The sequence below is a fragment of the Laetiporus sulphureus genome, assembly GCF_001632365.1.
Source record: "Laetiporus sulphureus 93-53 unplaced genomic scaffold LAESUscaffold_44, whole genome shotgun sequence".
Taxonomy (NCBI): Eukaryota; Fungi; Basidiomycota; class Agaricomycetes; order Polyporales; family Laetiporaceae; genus Laetiporus; species Laetiporus sulphureus.
This window is the reverse complement of record NW_024468553.1, coordinates 143,965-165,143: the sequence shown is the minus strand read 5'-3', so window position 1 is coordinate 165,143 and position 21,179 is coordinate 143,965. Positions and strand designations below refer to the sequence as shown.

Here is a 21,179-nt window from a genome sequence, read left to right as displayed (position 1 = left end):
CTGCGCCAACGGAGATGAGTGCCGAGTTCGCATCAGAGTCAGAAGAGCCGGACAATGGCATGGAAGAGGAAGAACCCGCGTTGACGTCTGCCAGTGGGGCATTCGCGTTGTTAGAGGAGCCGGAGCCGGAGGCGGGGGAGACAGCAGGTGCGGGAGGAGCAGCGAGAACGGTTGAGGTGAGTTTGCCTGCAGCGGTGGTCACGCCTGAGTCATCTGCGCCGATGGATATGAGCGCATCTGAACCTGAGCCAGAGCCAAATGAGGGCGTGAAGGAGAAAGAACCTGAATTGCCTACTGCCAGCAGGGCGTTCGCGTCGTTAGAGGATCTAGAGCCGAGGCCGGAGCTAGAGGCAGGGGAGGCAGCAGGTGCGGTAAGAGCAGTGAGGTCAATCGAGGTGAGGTTGCCTGCAGTGGCGGTCACGCCTAAGTCATCTGCGCCGATGGAGATGAGTGCATCTGAACCTGAGCCAGAGCCGGACGAGGGCGTGGAGGAGGAAGACCTGTGTTGACTACTGCCAGCGTAGCATTCGCGTCGTTAGAGGATCCACAGCCAGAGGAGGGGGAGGCAGCAGGTGCGATGGAAGCGGCGAGGTTACCTGCAGTGGCGGTTACGCCTGAGTTGTCTGCGCCGACGGAGATGAGAGCTGAATTCTCACCAGAGTGGGTCCCAATCACACTGGGGGAGGGAGCACCATCAGAGGACGGTGACGCGCCGGATGTGCCTGCGTTGACGACTGTGAAGGGCGAGTTGGCGTCATTGCCAGAAGAGATTGAGCTGGATGAAGCAGCAGGTGCGGCGGGCGCCGTGAGACCGGCGGACGCAAGGTCGCCTACAGTGGCAGTCGCATCAGACGCATCTGCACCGACAGAGGTGAGCGCAGCATTCGCGTCTCTGCCAGAACCAGAGCCAGAGGATCCGCCAGAGTTAGTGGAAGCAGACGACCCGGCAGAAGAATCCGCACCTGCATCGACCACAACCGGTGGCACGTTCTCTGCGCTGCCAGAGGAGGTCGAACTTGAGGTGGGTGCAGGCATCCCGACCGATACGAGGTTGCCGGCAGTGGCCGTCGCGCCCAAGCCATCTACACCCACATAAAAGGGCGCGTCCCCGCCGGAGACAGAGCCAGATTCCGTACCAGAACCCGCCGCCTGGCCCACGCCGATCCTCAGCAGCGGCGCAGAGCCCTCAGTGGAAGAGGAAAATGAGGACGAGGAGGAAGCGCCCGCACGGGCGCTTGATGAACCTGTGCCCGAGCCAGCGCTTGACTCGCTCGTCCTGCCTATGCTCGATCCCCCACCATTCCCGCTCCCACTCCCCATCGTTGACCCGCTTCCCGCATCATGGACATCGAGAGTGGGAATCGGAGGGCACTCAAGAGGTGCCCATCCCATCGCGTAGTATGCCTGTCTCGCCGCTTCCCCTTTGGTGAGCTGCTTGCTAGCATCGGAACCTTCGCCTTTGGGGATACCGTTCAATGTGTTTCGAAGGTTACTAATCCACGGCCGGATACAAAGGCGTGTGAGCTACGCACCAACACACTGAACCGTCCAACGCCCAGCATGTGGAGGGCCTGAAAATTGCGCCGGGTAATCAACCGCCAACCTGCGCTGGTTCGCTGTCTGGTTGAACAGCGGCAAAAACGTGGACTGGCCCTTCGCAGGGGCAAGCAGGTCAATGGGAAATGGCTGCAGTGGAGCCATGAAAGGAGGGGGTGTCGGCGAGCTCATAGGTTCGGTTTTGACTCTCTTGTACGTGTATGGCTCGCCGCCGGCAGCCGGAACGGACAGTTCGTAGTCCGGGTCGATGAGATGCCCGATCCAGTTCTGCACCGTCTCCACCCCATTCTGCACATAGACTGCACCGACATACGAACAGAAGAGCAAATGTGTTTCCTGCGATCTGTCGTCGACAATGCGGCATGCGGTGCAGGATATGCAAGACTCACTGTCGGGCTTGTGAGGCTGGCAAGTGCATCAGAGCTGCAGCGTACTTTCTCTCTGAGCTTGTAGTTAGCGACCCATTTGTTCAGATTCGCCTCCGAGAGGATTTCCATGCGCTGGGACTAGTCGCGATCACGACCGATCAGCACGTCGCAGGGCCCTGCAATGCATGTAACGCACCTCGATGTCCTGTGCGTTCGCAACGGTTTCTTATTGAAGAGGGTGAACGTCACCGCAGTGTCCAACACCTTCTCACCCAGCATCGATAGGCGTTCGTTGTCGCCACAGTCGGACTCTTCGTTGGTCTGGGCTCCAGGGAAGCGCAGAGACCTGTGGCTAAAGACCTCCAGGATGATGTCACCAGGCAGCTTGGGAACAGGCGGGGGAGCATCCATGTTGGCTGAGGACGGACGTGGACGCTTGAGATTGGGGGCTTGGGAACCCGTCTTCACTTTTGAAGGATCCGATAAGCCAGCTGAGGAGGGCCACGTGCCTTCTAAAGTTGAGATCGAGAAAGGGTGGTGAGAAACGACAACTACCTTCATTTACGCCGACAACGCCGGCGGCTCGCAATGCCTCGCAGACGCCGTTGCCCGTATCTCGGACTACCTTCTGCACACGAATGTCAAGCTCGGCGTGGATTACGCAGTCTCGGTTGCAAGCACCGAGCGTGTTGCGGCTGACGCGGACGCCGCACGGGAGCTGTTCAACGCGGAGAGCGTAGACGAAGTGGCGTTTGCACTAGTGTTGGGAGCAGTGCGACGATGCTTGTGGAGAACTTGGCGCATGCGATGGAGATAGATGTGCATGCGGGGTGTGAGCTGATCATCACTGGGAAACATGAATGCGCGTGCCCGCGTTCTAGCGTTATTGATGGGGCTGGATCAGACTGATCTGATCGTCAATCTTTTCTAGCGAATGGAGGTCCATGGAAGAGACTTGCAGCTCGCAGAGGAGCGACGATCAAGACCTGGAACGCATCGCACATCTCTGCATATCCCAATGATCCTTACGCGGTGTCGTTGCAACTGGACGATCTGCTCCCGCTGATCAGCACCAAGACACAGCTGGTCGCATTCATCGGATGCTCGAACATCCTTGGATCCATCGCCCCGGTGAAGGAAGTAGTACAAGCGGTGAGAAGACGGGCAAAGGAGTTGGGAGCGGGAAAGGTTGAGGTCTGTGTGGATTGCGTCGCGTATACTCCGCATAGACGGATGGACGTTCGCGATTGGGATGTCGATTACTGTGTATTCTCCATGTACAAGGCAAGTTATTCGATATGGTTGCGAAGACCTACTGAGGTCCAACCCATGCAGGTATACGGCCCGCATGCCTCGGTGCTCTACACTCACACCACCTCACTGAGACAATCACTCTCGTCACTCGCACATCACTTCCTTGCACCTCAAGTTGTGTTGAAGCCCTATAAGCTTCAGCCCGGGGGCCCAGGATACGAGGTTGTATACGGATGCACCGCCGTCCCAGTTTATCTACGTTCGCTCACGCCTTCTTCATCCCTCGAAGACGCTTTTGATGCGATTGCAAAGCACGAGCAGACACTCATCGCTCCTCTGCTCGCGTACTTGCGCAGCAAGGAGAGTAGAGGGGTGAAAATCGTAAGCGATGAAAGAGAGAGTCTGAGCAGGGTGCCGACCATAAGCTTCGCAGTGGTCGGGGAGCGGGCTATGAGAAGCAGTGATGTCGTGCGCGGCTTTGATGACAGGGGAGAAGTGAGTGACCAGTACTGCTAGCGGGAAGGCGGTAGTCACTGCCCCGCACGTGTTTTCCTCCGATTTTGGCTGATGGTCGCACATTCATCCGCTCGTATAGATCGGCATCCGTTATGGACATTTTTATGCCTACACATTGGTGGACACACTACAGCCGAGGCTCGAGATGGAGGATGGAGTAGTGCGGATCTCTCTGGTACATTACAACACGGTGGACGAGATCGACAGAATCATTGAGACGCTGGAGGAGATACTAGCGTGAAACAGGAATACGTTGGCAGTGGGTGGTCAATAAATATTTTTAAGTGCGCATTATGGAATGATGATTCCGTCGGAGTGAGAAGGGGAAGCATGACTGAGCGAAAGCCCATAAAAGCAGAGAACGCTCCTTCGATCTCACTGCGATCGATATCTCTAGTTAGTGGTGTGCTTACGACTACGTTGATGGTCGAACGCGCTTAGACGGGTTAAGGGGCGCGCCACAAGCGCGCCCTGACCGACGCGACGTGACCGCATTCACGTGCACGTATGTCACATCACGCCCGGGGTGCGAGTGTGTTTGACGGTGTTTGACGGTGTATGCCCGCTTTGACTCCACGCATCGATGGACCTCTTCTCGACTTGATTATATCACGCTTCCAAACTGGCTCGTTCATGGCTTCTATTTGTTGAATATTCTCTCGTTCGGTGGCACTCAGGTGGTTCCAGTGACTCTCGAGGAAATCCGAAGTGGTTAGGCGGGCTTCAAGGCCGGGGTCGAGACTGATAGTCTCGATCGACACCACGCAGCATGGCAATCATTCATGGGACTCGCTGAGATGTCCGCAAGGCACCGTGTAATGGCGGCTCAGCCACCGGGAGAGCTCTGTCGATTTGCGAGTCGGAAAGATAGAGCACGATTGACCGATCGGTGAGTGGAGCAACGTTCGGTCACTGGAATGCAGAGTGTTGAAAATGCGATGTGATTTGGGCAAGATCTGAATTGCGATACAGACATCCAGACCGTTACGATTATTTTTGGCCTCGCGTCTTAAGATTCCCTGAATGCTGAGCCACGATAGGGGAACACTTCCTGGCTGAACTCTTGAGCGGGATATGATTGGCCCTGCGGTACTTGCTAGCATAACTCTGGCAGCGCTCGCGTCCAATTGGACGTATTGCGGGTCGAGATTCTTCTAGCATCAAGCTTCCTTGTTTTCTGTGCGAATGCAGGATTGTTTCCGACGTCGGACCTCAGATTTTCAACCCGCGCTCGTAGGCAGTCGATGGGCTCGTCTTCTCCGGAGAGTTGGAGGATGTATGTTTGCTGCGGATGGAACACCCTTACAGCCGTCCCAGCCTTGGCATCTGCCGTTTGTACGACAAGGACAGGGGGAAGAGAAAAGGGGTTGAAGCTCATGCGATCTCGATCAAATTGTGATCCCGACTAGCATTTCCACTAAATCTCGTGTCACCCGCATTTGTGCGCATGTTGGTCTCGCTCAGTTTCCTTGGCTAGCTCAGTCAGAATCCGAACGTGAGCCAGCCCGGCCTAATCTCGAACCGCCGCCCAGCCAAGCGTGCCACTCGGTCTGCTTCATGAGGCAGATGCTCCGCGGTGCTTGCATCCTCGCTCCACCCCTACCCTCCTGCCGTCCGCATCCGCCTCCGCATCCTCTTCGTTCTACCAGCTTACTCCTGTGCAGGTCTCAGGATTGTTCGCTCTTGAATCGTTTCTGCTTCCGATTATGCCAGTCAACTCTCGACCACGCAGAGCGTCCTGTGCGACCGAAGCCGCTCAGTTGGCTGTGGAAGCGCGTATGCCCGCTGTACGGTTCTCTGTGAAGGATGCTCTGCCACAGATGACGGAGCGGCCTCAAAGGGAAAGAGGATCCGTCGCTGGAAAGGAGCAGGAAGAGGGAAGATCTCCACATACGTCACGCGGGATTCTTCATCGGACGCAGCTAAACCTTGATCCATATGCTGCGCCTTCTCCGACACGTTTTGCCGAAAGACATGCCTCACCCATCCCGCTCTATTACACCTCGACATGCGCAATGACAAGCGTCTCTCGGTGCCGAATGTCTCTTCTGTCCATAGCTACCCACGCTTCTCTTCTCTGCCTTCGTCCCACCTCTCTGACGCTTATTCCGAGCCGCTGAGCCCCTTGCATGCAGACTACCAGCAAGGGGATCACGTTCCTTCCTCTCTAGCATCGTCCTTCGCTCGCATTCCTCTCTCTTCCCGTAGCCCGCTTGCAAACCCGAAGCTCAGCATGGTCCACTCTATTGACACCGAGTACGACCGCCTCGCGAGAGCATGTGGCCAGCTCCCACCTGGTGTAGCTTCGTCGTGACATCGGGCAGCTTCATGGGCTCCTGCCGCTCCTGGGCAGGTGGCGGAGGAAGACTTGCTCAACGAGGGCGGCAACGATGGTGCCAGGCATAGACGTGCGCGGTCGATGCGCATCGCGGGCCACACCCCGTACGTGTTGGACGACCCGGGCCCTTCGAGTATGCTGTGGCAGCACGACATGCACGAGGGCACGCTCGAGCCGCGCGATGCGCCACCGTTCCAGCAGCCAGAAGCCCGTGGAGTGCTCCTATCCCTCTTGCAGCTGTTGCAGCTGGGTCGCCAGGACGTGAATGATTACATCGAGATGGATGAGTTTCTCGAGCGGAAGCAGGAGGAGGAGCGGGAGCGGCAGGAGTGGTTGGACAGATGAGCAATGGCGGCGGAGATGGGGAAGGAGCGAGCTCGTATGTCGTTTTGCTATCGTTGATCGATCTGATCTGGCTAACGTGATTACTCGTGAAGCGGGGATATTTGATGCATCTCTTCGGGATGCTGTAAGTGGCTCTCCTGCAAATACGATACTTGTGTGGAAGAGCTATACAGAACAGGTTGGCTGCTCCGCTTACTTGTGACGAACGTCAGGCTGACGCATATACATAGGCATCTACCAAACCGACCTTTTTCGTGCACTCCCTAACCGCGCAAATCTCGTAGAGCTGGTCCGCGCATTCGACACGAATGCTAACGTGTCCCGCTCACCATTGCTACGCCATGCTCCGATGGCTGATATATGCGCTGTGCTGACATCATACATCAATTCCCTCCCCGAGCCGCTCTTCGATCGCACGATGCACGATGCTCTGTGGACGTGGTGCGTACAAGCGGAGATGAGCGAGGACGAGAAGAAGAAGGATGCTCTGGATGCTCAGGATGCTCAGGACGCGAAGAGCGAGAGTGCGCGCGCCTGCCCGAATGTTCCGGAGGCGTTCCCTGTCGGAACCGAAGACGCCCCCCTCGTTGTCCCAGAGCGCGAACACAAAGACACCACAGGAGCAGGAGCGTGAGGACGCGGACAAGGAGCGTCGGCGTATTGCTGTCACTCGACACATCCTGCAGCTCTTTCCGCCGGAGAGCCTGTCATTGCTCGCTTATTTCTTCGCCTTCTTCACGCAGATTCCTCTGTGCCCAGATAACGGTCTCTCGTACGAAGACATCGCACGGATTTTCGCTCATCGTCTGCTCGGCGGGCCCAGCAAGAATGCTGCGAGATCGCTTATGATGTGGTTGCTCAACCGCTGGAATGCTATATCCGAAAATCCGCTCGGCGGCGACGAGAATGATAGCGATGCGCTCCAATCAAATTTAGTACGACGCTTGAGCTCAGGACGCTTACGGCGTTTGTCTTTGCCACCCCAGTGGAGCGAGGGCATGCTTACACATGATGATAGTCTGCAAGTCCCGTCATATGCGACACCTTCTGGACGGCCGTATTCGTTGTCGGTATCGTCTGACACATCGTCGAGTACTGCAGAATCTATGGAGAGTGAAGACGAGCCCAAGGCGCGGGGCACGTTGGCGTACGATATGCAAGACATGCGCGAGAGGAAAGCTGCATATGAAGCACACCTCGGCCTTCCAGACGACGACTATTATGGGAAATCTTCTGTTCAGGAGCACGGCTTTGTCACGACGCCTCTTTCCGGTGAGTAACGCTGAATGTTGTTGGATTACCCCGTGTCCTTATAAAGGCCGTATCTTAGATGAACACGACTTTCTCAAGTTCTACGACTACTTCAGGAAGGAGAAGAATGCATTCGAAAGCAATTTAACAGGTAATCACACACCTCTTTTCATTCACCGTCATCGGTATGTCTGACAAGGCGCCGTGTATGCAGATATGGATGAACCGTCTGCTCTGAGTGCAGAGCAAACCCTGCACGTCTCGAATGATTTCCCGTCAGCTGTCACCTCGTCGAATCACAAGCTCTCCTCCACGTTGCAATGCATATCGGAGCTCGAGGCAGAGCTGCAGCGTGCGAGATTCACGAACGTCTCTGGAGGACGTGCTTTTGCCCGATTCCACGACTACGGGCATGCATCAGAAGCTTCGAAATGAACTGTCCGACCAGTCGCCGAGAGAAATCGAATACATGCGACGCGAGACAGCGCAGAAGCAGCTGGAAGTTGCTTTGAACGAGCGAAACGACGCGAAGAAGCTTCTCCAGGTTTCAAGCAGTTGATTGATGAGGTTTGCTGCAGTGATGTTCTCGAGGTAAACGTGTACAGCATATATCATTTATCTCGCATAGGTACCACTAGGATAGAGAAAGAACATATTTTATGCAACAACCGATTGCGCTACTGTTGTACCGGATCGACGTATCATACATGATTGTTACTATACACGGCATACACGGGATCTCTTTGGTCTGTTGGGACGTCAACTTGGCAAGCGATCGGAGGTGGTTTAGTGGGCGTAAGAAAAAGATGGTCAATGGCGCTCCCCAAGGGCGCACTATGGCGTATGATCGCCACACGCGATAGCACATAGATAGCCCGCGTGAGCCTTCTCCAAATTCCCCATCTGTGCAGACTGTGTGAATGGCCTTTTGAGCCGCTATGCAAACTACGAACATGACGTGAATACACTGAGTATCGCAAACGTATCCGCGGACGCACCATGACAGTCTGGGGTAAGTTGTTCACTGCATCCCGTAGATTGTTGAATGTCATATCTGCATTGTATAGCCTCCTGCGGCAAGAAGGGCATGTCGCCTCGATTACTGAGAGCACCTCCGGTGCGATGAGTTGTGCGGCACTAATTGTGCGACCGAATGGAGCCTCATCTGCACGCGATAACCATAACTCCTTCAAATTCCTCCACTGAGCATGATCAGGTGATCGTCGGCAACCTTCGCAGTTTTCTTTGGTATTGGCAGCAAATCGGGTAACATCGTTCAGTGCTTTCTTCAGTGCGTCTTTCCCCTGTCTATGCAGTAGGAAAAGTTGCGCTGGGAGATACCCTTCCATGCGGGAAAGTTCTGCTATCGCCGTTGGGGTAGATAGATCGAGCGAAAGAGTGTATGATGATGCCAACTGCGCCTGCGCCTTCCAAGAATGTGCGCCCGCAAGGCGATAAACTCGCAGTGCGGTTGATTCGGATAGATAGCTGGTGATCATGTTTCGTATAATGGAGACGGGTCCTGGCATGTCATACTTCTCTGCAGCTAAGAGAATGGATTCTACGAGATCCAGCGAGCTTAAATCGGGCAGTTCCATTCCAGAAATCACCTGTAGAAGGGGCATGAGCACCGTTGAATCTTCGTCCAGGTGAAGGACATCGTCTGAGATGGTGCCAGGACCTTGGGGCAAGCTGGACATTGCAGCGAACCACCCTGAAGCGCGCTTCAACGTGTATAGGTGAATGCGGAACAAGTTGGCATCCTGTGATGATAGTGTAATGGTGCCTGCATCCTCAGTAGTGAACAATGGATGCCAGTTGCTCTGATCAAGTACATAAATAAGCGACCGCCTACCACGATACAAAATGCGAAAGGTGCATACTACTCACACTGTGAACGGTGCTCATATTGTTCTGCATAGATGAGCTTGCACGATCAAAATCGTCGGAGGATTGGGCGCAAACTTAAAGGTTTGAGATGGGAAGCACATGACAATGCCCGATGTGCGATCTGGGGCGTTATGACACCTCGGTTGCTGGGTCATCTAGGGCCGTGATAACGTTCTGAAGCGGGAACGATGGCCACTTTATATCTTAGATGTGACCTTACGGCGATGATGGCAGGATGTGTGGCCTTTGAAGATGCTCAACGATGAGAATGATGTCGCGCGCCAATTTGCTAGAGGATGCTGCCTGGAGACTCCTTCCCACGCCACATCCATACTCGAGGTGGTGGCATGATGTCGCTGAGCAGCAGCACACATGTGTTTGGAGTGCATCGCAAGCAATGGCAAAGTGCGTCCATCATGGACACGATGTTTACGTGAAGACCTCGGCTTCGTGCGTTGTTATTGGCGATGCCAATGCGCAAGGTTCCGTGAGGCGCAACCTTGAAGTTCGATCTAACTTATGGAACTAACAGCTGCTTTATTCTCTAGCCATGCTTTCGCATTGGTCTTACGTTCAAAATAGCCAACAACAGAGCTCTATAACGGAAAAAGAAACTCCACTCGAAATCACTCTGCGTACAGCTGCTCGAGCACCGTGTTCTTCGCCTCAAGCGCCGCCTGCGTCTAGGGATAGGAAAGCTGGTCCGCTGATGTCTGCAGTGGTAACCGCGTCTCGTCGACAAATGTGAGCACTGCGAAAACAAAAACCCAGGATCAAGTCAGAGCACATCCTCTCCTGCTTATGATCTGCTTCAAGCAGCCCCAGCGATCCAGTATACAGGTGATGTTTGCGGATGCAGCAGGAGTACGCGGTCATCTGTGAACTCAGATATCGTGAATTGGCCATAACCCAAGAGGCCGCTGTTTCGAACGAAAAGTGTGAGTTTCATGCCCAATGTTATTCCTGAAAATGCATGCTTACCTGAGGCCTCCCATGGGTCCTTCGCCGTGCACCGACTGTCCGTTGATATTGATGTATCCTGTAGTTCAGGACCCATCATGATTGTGAGCACTTCAGTTGAAAACATATGTGCCTTACCTGCCCGGACGCGCGGAGCTATCTCGAGCGCGGTGTGGATGTTTTGAGTCCACAACCCTGCCATTAGGGAATAATCGCATGTATTCGCCAACCGCACTGCCTCGTCGATGGTATCCACTGCGGTCAGAGTGACGACTGGAGCGACGACGCTAAATAAAGGGGTCTGTCTATTGTTCATCGAGCGCTGCCTCACCTGGTCTGAAGCACTCCTCATCCCAGAGCGCCATTCCTGGTTTGACGTCGGCGAGGAGGTGTGGCTGGACCACTGAGGTTTGTCTGGCCATGTCGCCGACCAGAATACGCGCGCCGGCGTCCTTTGCCTCACGGATGATCTTGAGCACGCGCTCTGCTGATTCCTCTGATATTAATGATGATAATGCCTCGTCAGGTCCTCCGGCTGAAGGAACCAAAGCTTTTGACCAGAGAGGAGGTGAGAGAGCGTAGGACACCACGCTGGACGATGACATGTTGAGTCCACATGCATATTTGGCCGGAATTCATCAGGCCGCCGGTGGTGATTGATTGTGCTGCAGATTCGAGGTCTGCGTCCTCTAGGACCTGCGAACGATGCTGAGGATTTTGAATTTTTAGATCAGACGGGACGTTGCATACGATGACGGGGCAATTGCCGCCGAGCTCCAGCACATAGGGCTTCAGGTGCTTCACAGCCTCCATTGCGATGGCTCTGCCCACATTCGGACCGCCTGTGAACTGTTCATTCACAGATGTGAGCGGAAGCTTGTACCTGAAAGAGAGTCTCTTACGTTGATCTTTCGTAAAGCTGGATGATCGATCATCTCCGCCATGCGCTTGCTGATGTCCTCCTCCGCTATGGAGATGGTGTTCAAAACACCTTTTGGCAGACCCGCCTGTCGATCCATCATTTAGATATTGACATGAAGACAGAACGGTGCTTGTGCGTACCTCCTGGAATATTTGGCCAATGAGACTTTGAATTCGAGGGCTGACTGCAGAGCACTTCAGCGCGACTGTATTGCCACAGATGATAGGAATGAGAACGGCTCGGAAAGCCAACGCCAAGGGCACGTTCCATGGTGCGAGCGCAAGGCTGTTACATGGTCCGATGAGTGAGTGGGAAAGGCCATTCGAGGACCGCTTTTCGCGTACATGACTCCCATGGCTCTTTTCTGTATCATCATCTGCCCGCCAGGTATCAAGGAAGGCTTGACCTCTCCCTTGAGCTGATGGACCAGCGTGGCGTTGTGGCGCAGGTTGTAGACCGATGCCATCACCTCGAAGCCTACCATGAAATCGGTAAACGCCAGCTCTTCCTTCAACGCTTTGGAGATTTTCTCTTGATACTTGGGCGTCATGAGGAGCTCTGAAGCTTTGATGAATACGTCTTGCCTTTTGGTTAGAGGCGAGTGCTCCCAGTCAGGGAAGGCAGCGGCGGCCGTGTCGATGGCGTCGTGACAGTCTTGGCTGGAGGCGGCTGCTGCGTGCCCTATGACGGCTTGCGAGTACGGGTTGTGCACGTCGTATTGCGCGTCGGTGCTCGCTGGACGCGATGTCCCATCGATACAGAGGGGTGTGAAGGCAATCGACATATTGTCAAGATGTGATAGGTAATGGTGATGAGAGCGCTGTCTGCAGAGATGTCTTTTAATCGGTCAGCGAACTGCGGTCAAGTTGGGGATATTTAGAGGCAACGTGGATGACTTCGATTGGGGCTCGCTTCCCATAATTTGATGGTGAATGCTAAGATAAAGAAGGCGGCATCTGAGAGATCAAGGAATCGGGTTTGAGGGTGTGTGATGTGCTGCTTCTTTGTGTCGTCTTGATACATGCTCGTGGCGATCATAGATCAGCACGCGACTTGTTCGCCGGAGAGCTGTTATCCGATCTGTTGCGCAGACAAACATTCATGGTATCGTCGATCAATATGAAACCTCTGTGCATAGTTCGTCGCAGGCTTTGAAACTTACAGCAAAGCTCCGATCTCCGATTACCGGATAGTCCGTTCGTCGACCATTTTTATCGGTCAATCGCCTGAGCATGATGTGCATTCTAGGTATTGTGCATCAATAATACTGAAATTACACACATTTCGTGCTCGACTGAAGGTAGAAGTGTATTTTGAACGCTCATCAATCGTCGATAATCGACATCCCTCGCTTCACACGTGCACCACCGCGTATGTATATGGGAATCCTCTCCTTCCTTTCTATACTGGCTAGTCGACAGCCGCTGGCTCTTGAATCGGCTGGTTGTGCATTTTGTTTTCTCTCCGGTAGCCGCAAAGTTGAAGCGATTGCACGATTGCTCGAATAATGTCGGAGACATCTGCTCTGGTTCCGTACAGAAAGAAGGGACGCACAAAACGTACCATGCAGAGGTATGCCAGGAAATACCTCTCAGTCGCGTCACGAAGCTCTCAGGCTGCAGACACATATTCTGCCGAGTAGAGTGCGTAATGTGTTCCCTCAATGCAAGGAGTATTCCTCACACACCAAAGTATACAGTGCAATTGAATGGATCCATTGCCTAGTGCGTACTCCTTTCCCTACCTCTGCTCGTACTCACCTAGCTTCTCGCGTAGCACGGCACCTGCCCCATTTGGCGGTACCATTTCGCAAGCATCCGTCAGGTCAGCGAGTCAGACAACGAATCTTCCGATGGGGACTACATGCCCGGTGAGAACGAGGACGATGAGGACGATGAGGACGACTTCAAGGCGAGCGAGATGGACGTGTCGTTGATGGACACGGGTGACGACGAGATTGACATTTTAGCGGACACTGGTGTGGATGATGCTGAGGGTGCACATACAGCTGCGAACTCGCGCACACGAAGCGAGGAGGTGCCAATCTCGCAGCTTGTTTGCCGCAATGTGACCGACTTTGTAGATGGGGATCTGCGTTCTAGCAGCCCTCCAGCTCATGCAGAGATGGTTCCGAGAGCATATCAGATTGCTCGATTTTCGTTATTACAGTTATGCATGCAGATTGTCCAAAACCCCAGTCTCTAACGCCGACCGCTTCATGGTGATGCCGGTGATGTTCTCTCCGACATGTGTGCTGATCTTATTGATGGACTGGGCTCAATGCCCCCCGACAATATTGGACGCGTAGGCTTTCATTGGTATGCATGCTCGAATGATTGAGCTCATTGATCGTAAAAGGACGTGTCTATCTTTGAGGCCGCGTGCACTGTTTCGCGTTGCTACCATTCCCATACTCATGTGGGCCGCAGGCAAGGGATTGGCTGATGCTTCTACTGTCGTCACTTATGATGCTTCGGTACGTTCTGACTTTACACAGTTACGTTCTGGATGCGAGTTCCTCGGGCATTCAGGCAGGCAATCAGGCACATGAATACCGATAGCTATGCCGCCAAAATCAAAAAGACGGCCCTGAGCGTGAGTGAATCACCGGCGGCCATTCACCTGTTCCCAAACCATTGCCGAGGGCAAGACACCCCTCGATCGCTGGCATCTACTGCCGCAGTGCTAATGTCTGTCCTAACGCGTCTCCCCGCACCAAACCACAGACTCTAGATGGAACCGTACTACTTGCTTGCCGAGAACTGTGCTCTCAATCGTCGACCGATGTCTTCACGTTCGTTAGCGGATCATTATATATGTTCCGACAGACTATGTATGTCCATTGCTATGCGAATATATTAGTGCTGGTTATCAAACAAGTATATATGCCCTGTATCTTTCTGGGCATCTCTTTCTGGGCATGTATCCATTACGGGTGCGAGTCACCACTGTTGTTGCAGTTTGTCAGTCCAATCAGATCTCGAATAGTCAATATCGTGTAACTCACCCTGTCTAGAGGAAGAACATGAACGCACTTCACTGAACTGCCCAGTAGGAGCCGCGGTAGCATGGCGAAATGACAAAGTACATCTTTTATGGTGAGAAGTTGGACCTCAGGCTTGAAAGCGTCGTAGAAGAGTAGACCCCCAGCGATTGGAAATTTCCGGTAGGGATCCAAGCGTGAGTCTTGTGACGTCAATGAGATGAACTCTCTCACAACAAGGTAATTCTGTATGAATGTGGACCCTCCCTGACTTTGTTCATAGTGAAATATGTGGGAAATCTGGCCTGCCTTCCACTGTCCCGGTATCTCCGCAGTGAAAATGACATTACTGTCTCCGGGGGAAGAGTCAGACACTCTGTACAAGGTGTCGTGACCCTCCAAACTATTGAGTCGGACTACATATGGGTTGATTAATCCCGTCCAGCCTTGAATTCCAGCCAGTGAATAGTCCATCGGCAGTCGATTGCGTAGCAATTCGATGATATAGTCTGGAAGAAGGGCATAGTCATTCATCTTGATCCGTGTGTGTCCATCGGAGAAACATTGCTCGGACTGGGACTGTTGAGACTCGGATGGTGTCAGTGCAAGGACTTCTGTGAGAAGAGATCCTCGTGTATTGGACTGAAATGCTCGCACAAAATCTGGGATTAATCGGCGGACCGCAGGAGGCAATGTGAGGGAAGTGAAAATGTTACGAAGCGCCTGTTTACAACAGAAATGCGTTAAAAGAGTGGATGATAGATCTTCTGCATGTTCCGCTGTCAGTGTTTGCTGTAGCCAGTCAAGCAACATTGGTTTTACCCATCTTATTGTTTGTCAGCGTCTGTTGCAATATGTAGTTCGCTCTTTCGAATCCGAAGCACCAAATTGAGGGCGCGGGCCCCAGGTTTCCCAGAATATCCGGTAGATGGAGGATCATATGTTGATTGGGCCGGATAGTCGTCCCCGGGAATAGTTCGAGGATTGTACTCAAATAGCGATGTATGTAGTCCCGACATTTGTCACGGGTTCCCGGTGTAATAATCCGCTTTGTCGCTAGCTTGACTGCTGTGACCAGATCCATGTAGTTCACGAGAAGCTTGGATTCTCGTGCGTCTTCTGGTGATGTGCCCCATAAGTATATCAAAGACGTGGTAAGATGGATGGAACAAAAAGTGCGCCATTCATCTGCACCGAGTCCGAGACCTGTGGCTTTGCCGGAGGATCCGGTACGTCACGGCACCCTTGTGACCCAAGATGGTAAGGTCATTTCGTCAATGTCTGACCAGATCTGCTCCAATAACCGCTTGCCGAGCACCCTCCTCTTCTTTGCGGTCCTCTGGTCGTTTATGAGGTTTCCATCTTCACTTGTAATCCCATGATCAACACGCTGTGGATCCACTCAGCTAGGCAACCGTCAGCTTGACGTGAAAACTTACATATAAGTGCAACGCCGAGAACGCAGCATCCCTACTCATCTCTTCAAAGTCAATTCTTTCGAGATATGTGTTGCATAAAGCGCGCAATACGGCGGTCGTCAATTTCGCGAACTTCTTCTTGCTGCCTCGCTCTAGTACATCTTCCGCATTGGCCAGCTCCTCTCGCGAAACTTTCTCGCTGCCAATCGTGATCGATGGTTGAGCTCCTGAACCCGAAGTTGCGATTATGCCAGTTGTGAGGGAAATATTGAAGAGGCTTGCAGCTCAAGCAAGATGGGATGCTTGTACCGTGGCTGCTTTACCCAGGCCATTGTCTTGACGCTAGCCATACATATACGGTAAGTCACGCAAAGTAACGCAATCGATAGGATGCACGTATTGCAATAACAGTTGCATCAGTTGCGCTTTGGTGGGTCTGTCAGACAGTGCAGAACTATCGAAATCATTGATGACTTGTTGACATATATCCGCTAACACAGATAGTGGCAGCTTCAACAAGTCTGTCTTTGTACCCTCGTACAGAACATTCATTCCCCTGGCCAATTCCTCGGCACTTGGGGAAGTATTCCGGCGATTCGACGTATTCGCTTTATGGTGAATGAGTTGTCCATGACGATCGACGATGCCATGGGACAGTCGCTTAGCATTTTGACCAGATTTTAGCTGAAGTTCGAAGATTACATGTTGATATACTCACATATCCGCTGAGCTTTTCCATGATCTCTCCCTTTGACAATGTCTGATAATCGTTGATATCACCACCAAATGTGCGGACGCACAAATGTTGCAAGACATCGCGCTTGTACCTTTGCAAAGCAGATGTAGCTTTCGTTTCAAGTGCATTTAATGCCTCTGTGATTTGCTCTTGCAGTTCAATGCTGGTTGCATTGTCTCCGAGAGGGTTTCTCATGTCATTGGTCCAGCCACGCTCTGTACACTGTTCAGTTGATACCTTTAGTAAAGCATCACATCCAGAGATGTGAATACATACCAGTATTTGTAGACGATTCAAAAGAATGTCCTTTTTGCCAGAAAAGCGCAGTTTCTGCTCCCTACATAACTGGCGGAGGACATCCACTCTCAGATTCCCAAGAGATGTGCTTGATCCAGTACATAAAATCACATATGCCGCTTGCATCTTGTCCACTGTAATGGGCCGCTTGGAAGTTTCGAAGGTAATTCCTTGGAGATCGCCATCAACCTCCATGCTCACTCCCCAGATCTTCTCCACATGTGTTCCAAAAGCATTCAAAAACAAGGCATGCATCGGATCAAGTGCAGTGTGCTTGATAGGGTTCCAGTATGGAAGGCGGAGAAGTTCTGACCATCGAACACCAGCTTCATCATAGATTTGTTGACGCTCTTCCATGCTGCATGCATCCCGCCATTTCTGAGCATGTGAACGATGTTCATCACATGTACGTGCAGGCCATGCCTGCCAATTGAGATCTTCAATATTGTTCAACGTAAGAAGACAGAATGAGCAGAAATAATGATGGGTGTGTCCTGCAAAACCAGCTGTTTGACGAGCAGCAAGTATGTCACAGATCAGAGGAATGATAGCACACTTGCATGTCTTCCCAGATGGATGGCAAGGTGTGACAGTATAATGAACTCCATGATACCACAAATCTAGAAAATCATCCACCAGAGGTGTAAGCATTGGGTTGATGTCCTCCATTGAGGGATGATTAGGACCAGGTATTATGCCAGCAAGAAATAGATTGTCAAGACTGTACCGAATATCGGGTGGAAGGTTCATGCAGGCGAGATATATGGCTCCGATGGATGTAGGTGGACCACCTCGTCCATGTGGTTGAAAGCCATCCATACACAGACCAAAAATATATCGCCCTTCATTGGTGCCTGTTTTGAGAAAGGGTTGACCATCTGGACCTTGCAGCATTTGAATAGTATCTGTGTCAAAAATGTCCCCGCACTCCATTGGATTCTTCTTGCTGGTCTTCAGAATACCTCGGTCAAGGGTTGATTCCAAGCCTGGTCGGCAGAGCAGCCGCCCAAGCCAATGCTTGAAGTCTTGATATATATATCGGCGTATCGGAAAGGCTGTCATGACGCCCTTAAGATTGCGTCTGATGCGCAGGGGAGCATTGCATGGAGGACTCCCAGCAGTTGATTGCGAAGAGCAGAAGTCCGGATAGTCTCCCTCAGCCTGCAGAGGGTATAGAGCAAAGCAAGCCTCGCAACATACATATGACCTTGTGATCGGAAGCATGTCCATGTTCCGCAGTAGTGTGCGGACATCTAGCGGTATGCTGGCTGCAATATCCCATCCCTCCGGAGTCAATGGCTGCTGAGTGGATAGTGCAAGTTCCAGAATCATACGGATGCTCCCGAGCACGAAAGCGCAGCGTTGGATTGAGACATGACATAGAATATGTAGGACGGCGACTAGGAGGCAGCAGACGACGAGAATAGGATTGGATTGCGAGAATGCTGGCTTGAGGAATTTCTCTACGCAACATTGGACAGTCAGTAATAGTATCCGTGACCAAAGCGCGCTATAGACCAAATGGCACACACCTGTAGTGATCGTATTCATTCTGGAGTACACATTTGGCTGCTTGCTTTGCTCGCTTGTGTGAAGAACGATGATCCTCTGCTTCTCCCACTCCAGCATTTTCCAATTGTCCACTTCCAGCAATGACAATGTGAGGTCATCGAGAAGCATGGACGAATATTCTCTGACACGGGGAATCGAGTGATTCATGTGCTGTTCAACCAGAAGATAACTAGATACAAGCCACTCTTCGTACTCCAACAGAGGCGAATTCGACAAGCTGCCGTAAGAGATAGCAAAGCGGCCTCGGTTTATCTCTCGTGACCGCTCTGACGATGGCTGGAGAGCCAAAGGCACAGAATTTTCTGTCGGTGGGACAACAAAGGCGAGCGTTCCGTGGTCAGCAAGCTGATCGCGTTTGCGGCCCAGCGTGACTTTTAGCTCGGTGAGAAGATTCAGGATTGCAGAGTCCGATGATGATTGCTCCTCGTCGATGTTCATTGGCATAGATGAATCGAATCCGGTTTCGTCAAGCGCGTGATAAGAGCCGATTGCGTGATTATGAAGCGTACTATCCACCTGTGAAGGATTCGCATCATCGACTCCGAGGGGATAAACTCCGGAGAAATGTAATGTCCCACTGTGCGCAGGTGGTTCATGCGGTTCTGGAATACTAGAATGCGATGGTGATGAAGACACAGACGTCGGACTATTACGCTCTCGGAGATCTATCCTGCGATGCTCTTCTCGCTCGTTTCTTCCAAGGTACCTCCCTCGAACAGGCTTGTCAATTGGCGAATTGAATACATGAAAGCGTGTGCATCGCGAGCACTGACACAGAACTGCTCTAGAATGCTTGTATGCTCGGTGTCGCTGCTGCATAGCTCTAGTCCGTGAAGATGGGTACGCGAATGAAGAGGTAACCTGAATTGTCAGTCAGCGTACTTCGTGGCAATCAGTTGTCCTCTCTCCGAATCGACCAACCAAACTTCGTACTAGTAGATGTAGCAAGGAGGTTTACTGACTCTCTTTTGATGGCTCGCCGGCCGTCGTGCCGCTGATGTTGAAGCCTTCTTCTTACAGCGCAGTGTCGAAAGCGAGCACCTCGTAATTTGTGTGTGCGAGCAGGATGGATGTACAAGAACGGTTGGTACGGTGCGGTGAAGCTCGCGCTCGAGTTGAGGCAATTAGCATGGCATGAAAGTGTGGCACCGCTCGGGACTTATCCATAAAAGGAAGGCATCCTAGAATGACCTTGCTGCGACTCCGGCGATCCGCTCAAATGAATTCTAGCGCATTAAATTCTACACTGGAACACTTCGTAAAGTAAAGGAATAAGTGAGTATAATGATATTAACTAAGTAAAGCTTTCATCGCTTGCGTTCGCCGTTCACCTGCCTTGCTCGCCTTGGCTGTCCAGACACTGCAGACACGGGATGGCGAGGCCGGGTTCCTCGCCTCGACCATCCATATATTTGATGTCTTCATACAGTTGATGGGTTCGATTCATGTCCATCTGTACCTGTATCGATCTGGCTATTACGTCATCTTGGGAAGGTAGTCTGTCAGGGAACGTGCATTTACGGGCACCTGATGCTGCATACTTTGAGAGAATCCCCGGCGCTTCAACCGAGACGGACGCGTAGGCTTGATGTGTTGGAAGCTGTATAGAGGACGCCGTATGGGTTAGTTCAGGAGCTTGCCGACCAAGCGCGTGGGAGAGTTTCTCTGCTGCCTTCCGCCAGCGCGGTTTCAACTTCGCAAGTGCATTATTGAACTTGACCGGTCTTATATGCTGTGGCGATGAGACAGAAGCATCGGTAGCATGCGTGTTCAGAGCACATTTTGAAGCGTTGACCTCAGGATCATTCAGTGAATAAGAACAATCTTTGATCTTCCGGTTTCCGGACGGCTTAGGGATAGTTGCATTGCTCAGCTTGACAGGATGTTTTCGGACAAATGTAGCTGTCGTGTCATCACGCTCCGTAACATTTTTGGAATCTTCGGCAATTCTGGGCCGTTTCAGGCGATCATCTTCCTTCCCAGTTTGCGACTTAGTCGTCGGCGAACTCCGTACGAGATTTCGCTTATTGAGCAACTGGCTTCCTGACATTCCAAAATACTCCTCGGTGACTACCTGCATCGAGCTCATGCTCATTAAGACTGAAATAGCCAGTCCACTGCCTCGTTCAGAAGCAGCAGTGCGCTAATACCTCTCGTATCTTGGATTCTCGGGGAAGATATTGCCCTCTTTCGTTTCATCGCATTGCCTGACTTCTTATGCACTTCCAAATCTTGCATAGGACAAGCGAACGATACTTTAGATTCTTTAGCTGTTGAAGTGTGAGGGGCTTGCTGGTGAAAGAGGCGGACGTTCCGACGACCGAGCCGGCGTTTGCGTAAGGACGTCTTGAGCGGCTGCGGGCGATTTTCGAGCAGGATGTATCAAAGGGGATATGTCCTCTGACACACTGAGGAGATCGTCCGAAGAAACACCTGTTTGTCCGGCGAACAGGTAATGTGTGGTCCATCCTCGTTCGTGTTCAGCATCTGAATCTTCCGTATCCTGGTCGCTTTGATAGAGTCTTCGGAAATATTGGGCAGAAGTAGCGCCATCGCTCTTTCTGTGTCAGCCCTGGAGGCCCAACCCTGTTAAGGCCGTGTCACGGCCACGTTGTTCGCACTTCTCCGTCCAGTGAGCCCTGACAGCGACGGAGATGTCGAGTCACTGCCATCAGGGCCACGAGAATCTGAATGGCTGTCATCCCGAATACGATCGACGAGGATCCTCTCCTTCAAAGCGACGTCCTCGTCGTCTTGGTCTGTCGCAGACAA

The 21,179-nt window shown here is 52.4% G+C and overlaps 7 protein-coding genes across 7 annotated transcripts; 3 read left to right on the top strand and 4 right to left on the bottom strand.

Moving 5' to 3' along the window:
* Positions 1 to 1,377: 1,377 nt before the first annotated feature.
* On the bottom strand, positions 1,378 to 2,336 carry LAESUDRAFT_660725 (uncharacterized protein; the record flags this gene model as incomplete). Its single annotated transcript, XM_040904891.1, has 4 exons — positions 1,378 to 1,492; positions 1,529 to 1,893; positions 1,947 to 2,063; positions 2,118 to 2,336. Coding segments are annotated over 4 exons (816 nt in total), but the record flags the coding sequence as incomplete, so codon positions are not given.
* A 145-nt stretch (positions 2,337 to 2,481) lies between these two features.
* LAESUDRAFT_660738 (PLP-dependent transferase) lies at positions 2,482 to 3,936 on the top strand (the record flags this gene model as incomplete). Its single annotated transcript, XM_040904892.1, is given in 4 exon segments — positions 2,482 to 2,675; positions 2,687 to 2,799; positions 2,857 to 3,674; positions 3,775 to 3,936. Coding segments are annotated over 4 exon segments (1,287 nt in total), but the record flags the coding sequence as incomplete, so codon positions are not given.
* A 1,325-nt stretch (positions 3,937 to 5,261) lies between these two features.
* On the top strand, positions 5,262 to 8,382 carry LAESUDRAFT_729686 (uncharacterized protein). Its single transcript, XM_040909686.1, has 9 exons — positions 5,262 to 5,727; positions 5,754 to 5,992; positions 6,020 to 6,362; positions 6,552 to 6,556; positions 6,609 to 6,922; positions 6,954 to 7,650; positions 7,709 to 7,780; positions 7,844 to 7,943; positions 7,981 to 8,382. The coding sequence occupies exons 1-9, from the start codon at positions 5,402 to 5,404 to the stop codon at positions 8,186 to 8,188; spliced, it is 2,304 nt and encodes a 767-aa protein (XP_040760665.1). The 5' UTR covers positions 5,262 to 5,401; the 3' UTR covers positions 8,189 to 8,382.
* An 81-nt stretch (positions 8,383 to 8,463) lies between these two features.
* Positions 8,464 to 9,549, bottom strand: LAESUDRAFT_716513 (uncharacterized protein; the record flags this gene model as incomplete). Its single annotated transcript, XM_040907259.1, has 3 exons — positions 8,464 to 8,565; positions 8,628 to 9,452; positions 9,520 to 9,549. 3 exons carry the CDS (start codon positions 9,547 to 9,549, stop codon positions 8,464 to 8,466), a joined length of 957 nt encoding a protein of 318 aa, XP_040760664.1.
* A 781-nt stretch (positions 9,550 to 10,330) lies between these two features.
* LAESUDRAFT_762353 (ALDH-like protein) lies at positions 10,331 to 12,185 on the bottom strand (the record flags this gene model as incomplete). Its single annotated transcript, XM_040913084.1, has 9 exons — positions 10,331 to 10,439; positions 10,501 to 10,558; positions 10,618 to 10,752; positions 10,811 to 10,975; positions 11,025 to 11,175; positions 11,230 to 11,328; positions 11,382 to 11,486; positions 11,542 to 11,686; positions 11,746 to 12,185. The coding sequence occupies 9 exons, from the start codon at positions 12,183 to 12,185 to the stop codon at positions 10,331 to 10,333; spliced, it is 1,407 nt and encodes a 468-aa protein (XP_040760663.1).
* A 723-nt stretch (positions 12,186 to 12,908) lies between these two features.
* Positions 12,909 to 13,952, top strand: LAESUDRAFT_716511 (uncharacterized protein; the record flags this gene model as incomplete). The annotated part of the gene is made up of 6 exons (XM_040907258.1): positions 12,909 to 12,973; positions 13,044 to 13,125; positions 13,178 to 13,560; positions 13,583 to 13,650; positions 13,831 to 13,877; positions 13,899 to 13,952. 6 exons carry the CDS (start codon positions 12,909 to 12,911, stop codon positions 13,950 to 13,952), a joined length of 699 nt encoding a protein of 232 aa, XP_040760662.1.
* A 3,570-nt stretch (positions 13,953 to 17,522) lies between these two features.
* On the bottom strand, positions 17,523 to 18,617 carry LAESUDRAFT_605410 (uncharacterized protein; the record flags this gene model as incomplete). Its single annotated transcript, XM_040903113.1, has 2 exons — positions 17,523 to 17,852; positions 18,399 to 18,617. Coding segments are annotated over 2 exons (549 nt in total), but the record flags the coding sequence as incomplete, so codon positions are not given.
* Positions 18,618 to 21,179: the final 2,562 nt, after the last annotated feature.

Bases quoted from the DNA above. Each gene is read 5' to 3' on its own strand.
- LAESUDRAFT_729686 (XM_040909686.1), top strand. From the start codon at position 5,402: ATGCCAGTCAACTCTCGACCACGCAGAGCGTCCTGTGCGACCGAAGCC. The intron at 5,993-6,019 runs GTGTAGCTTCGT...GACATCGGGCAG, and splicing joins ATGTGGCCAGCTCCCACCTG to CTTCATGGGCTCCTGCCGCT. The intron at 6,923-6,953 runs GTTCCGGAGGCG...TCGGAACCGAAG, and splicing joins GTGCGCGCGCCTGCCCGAAT to ACGCCCCCCTCGTTGTCCCA.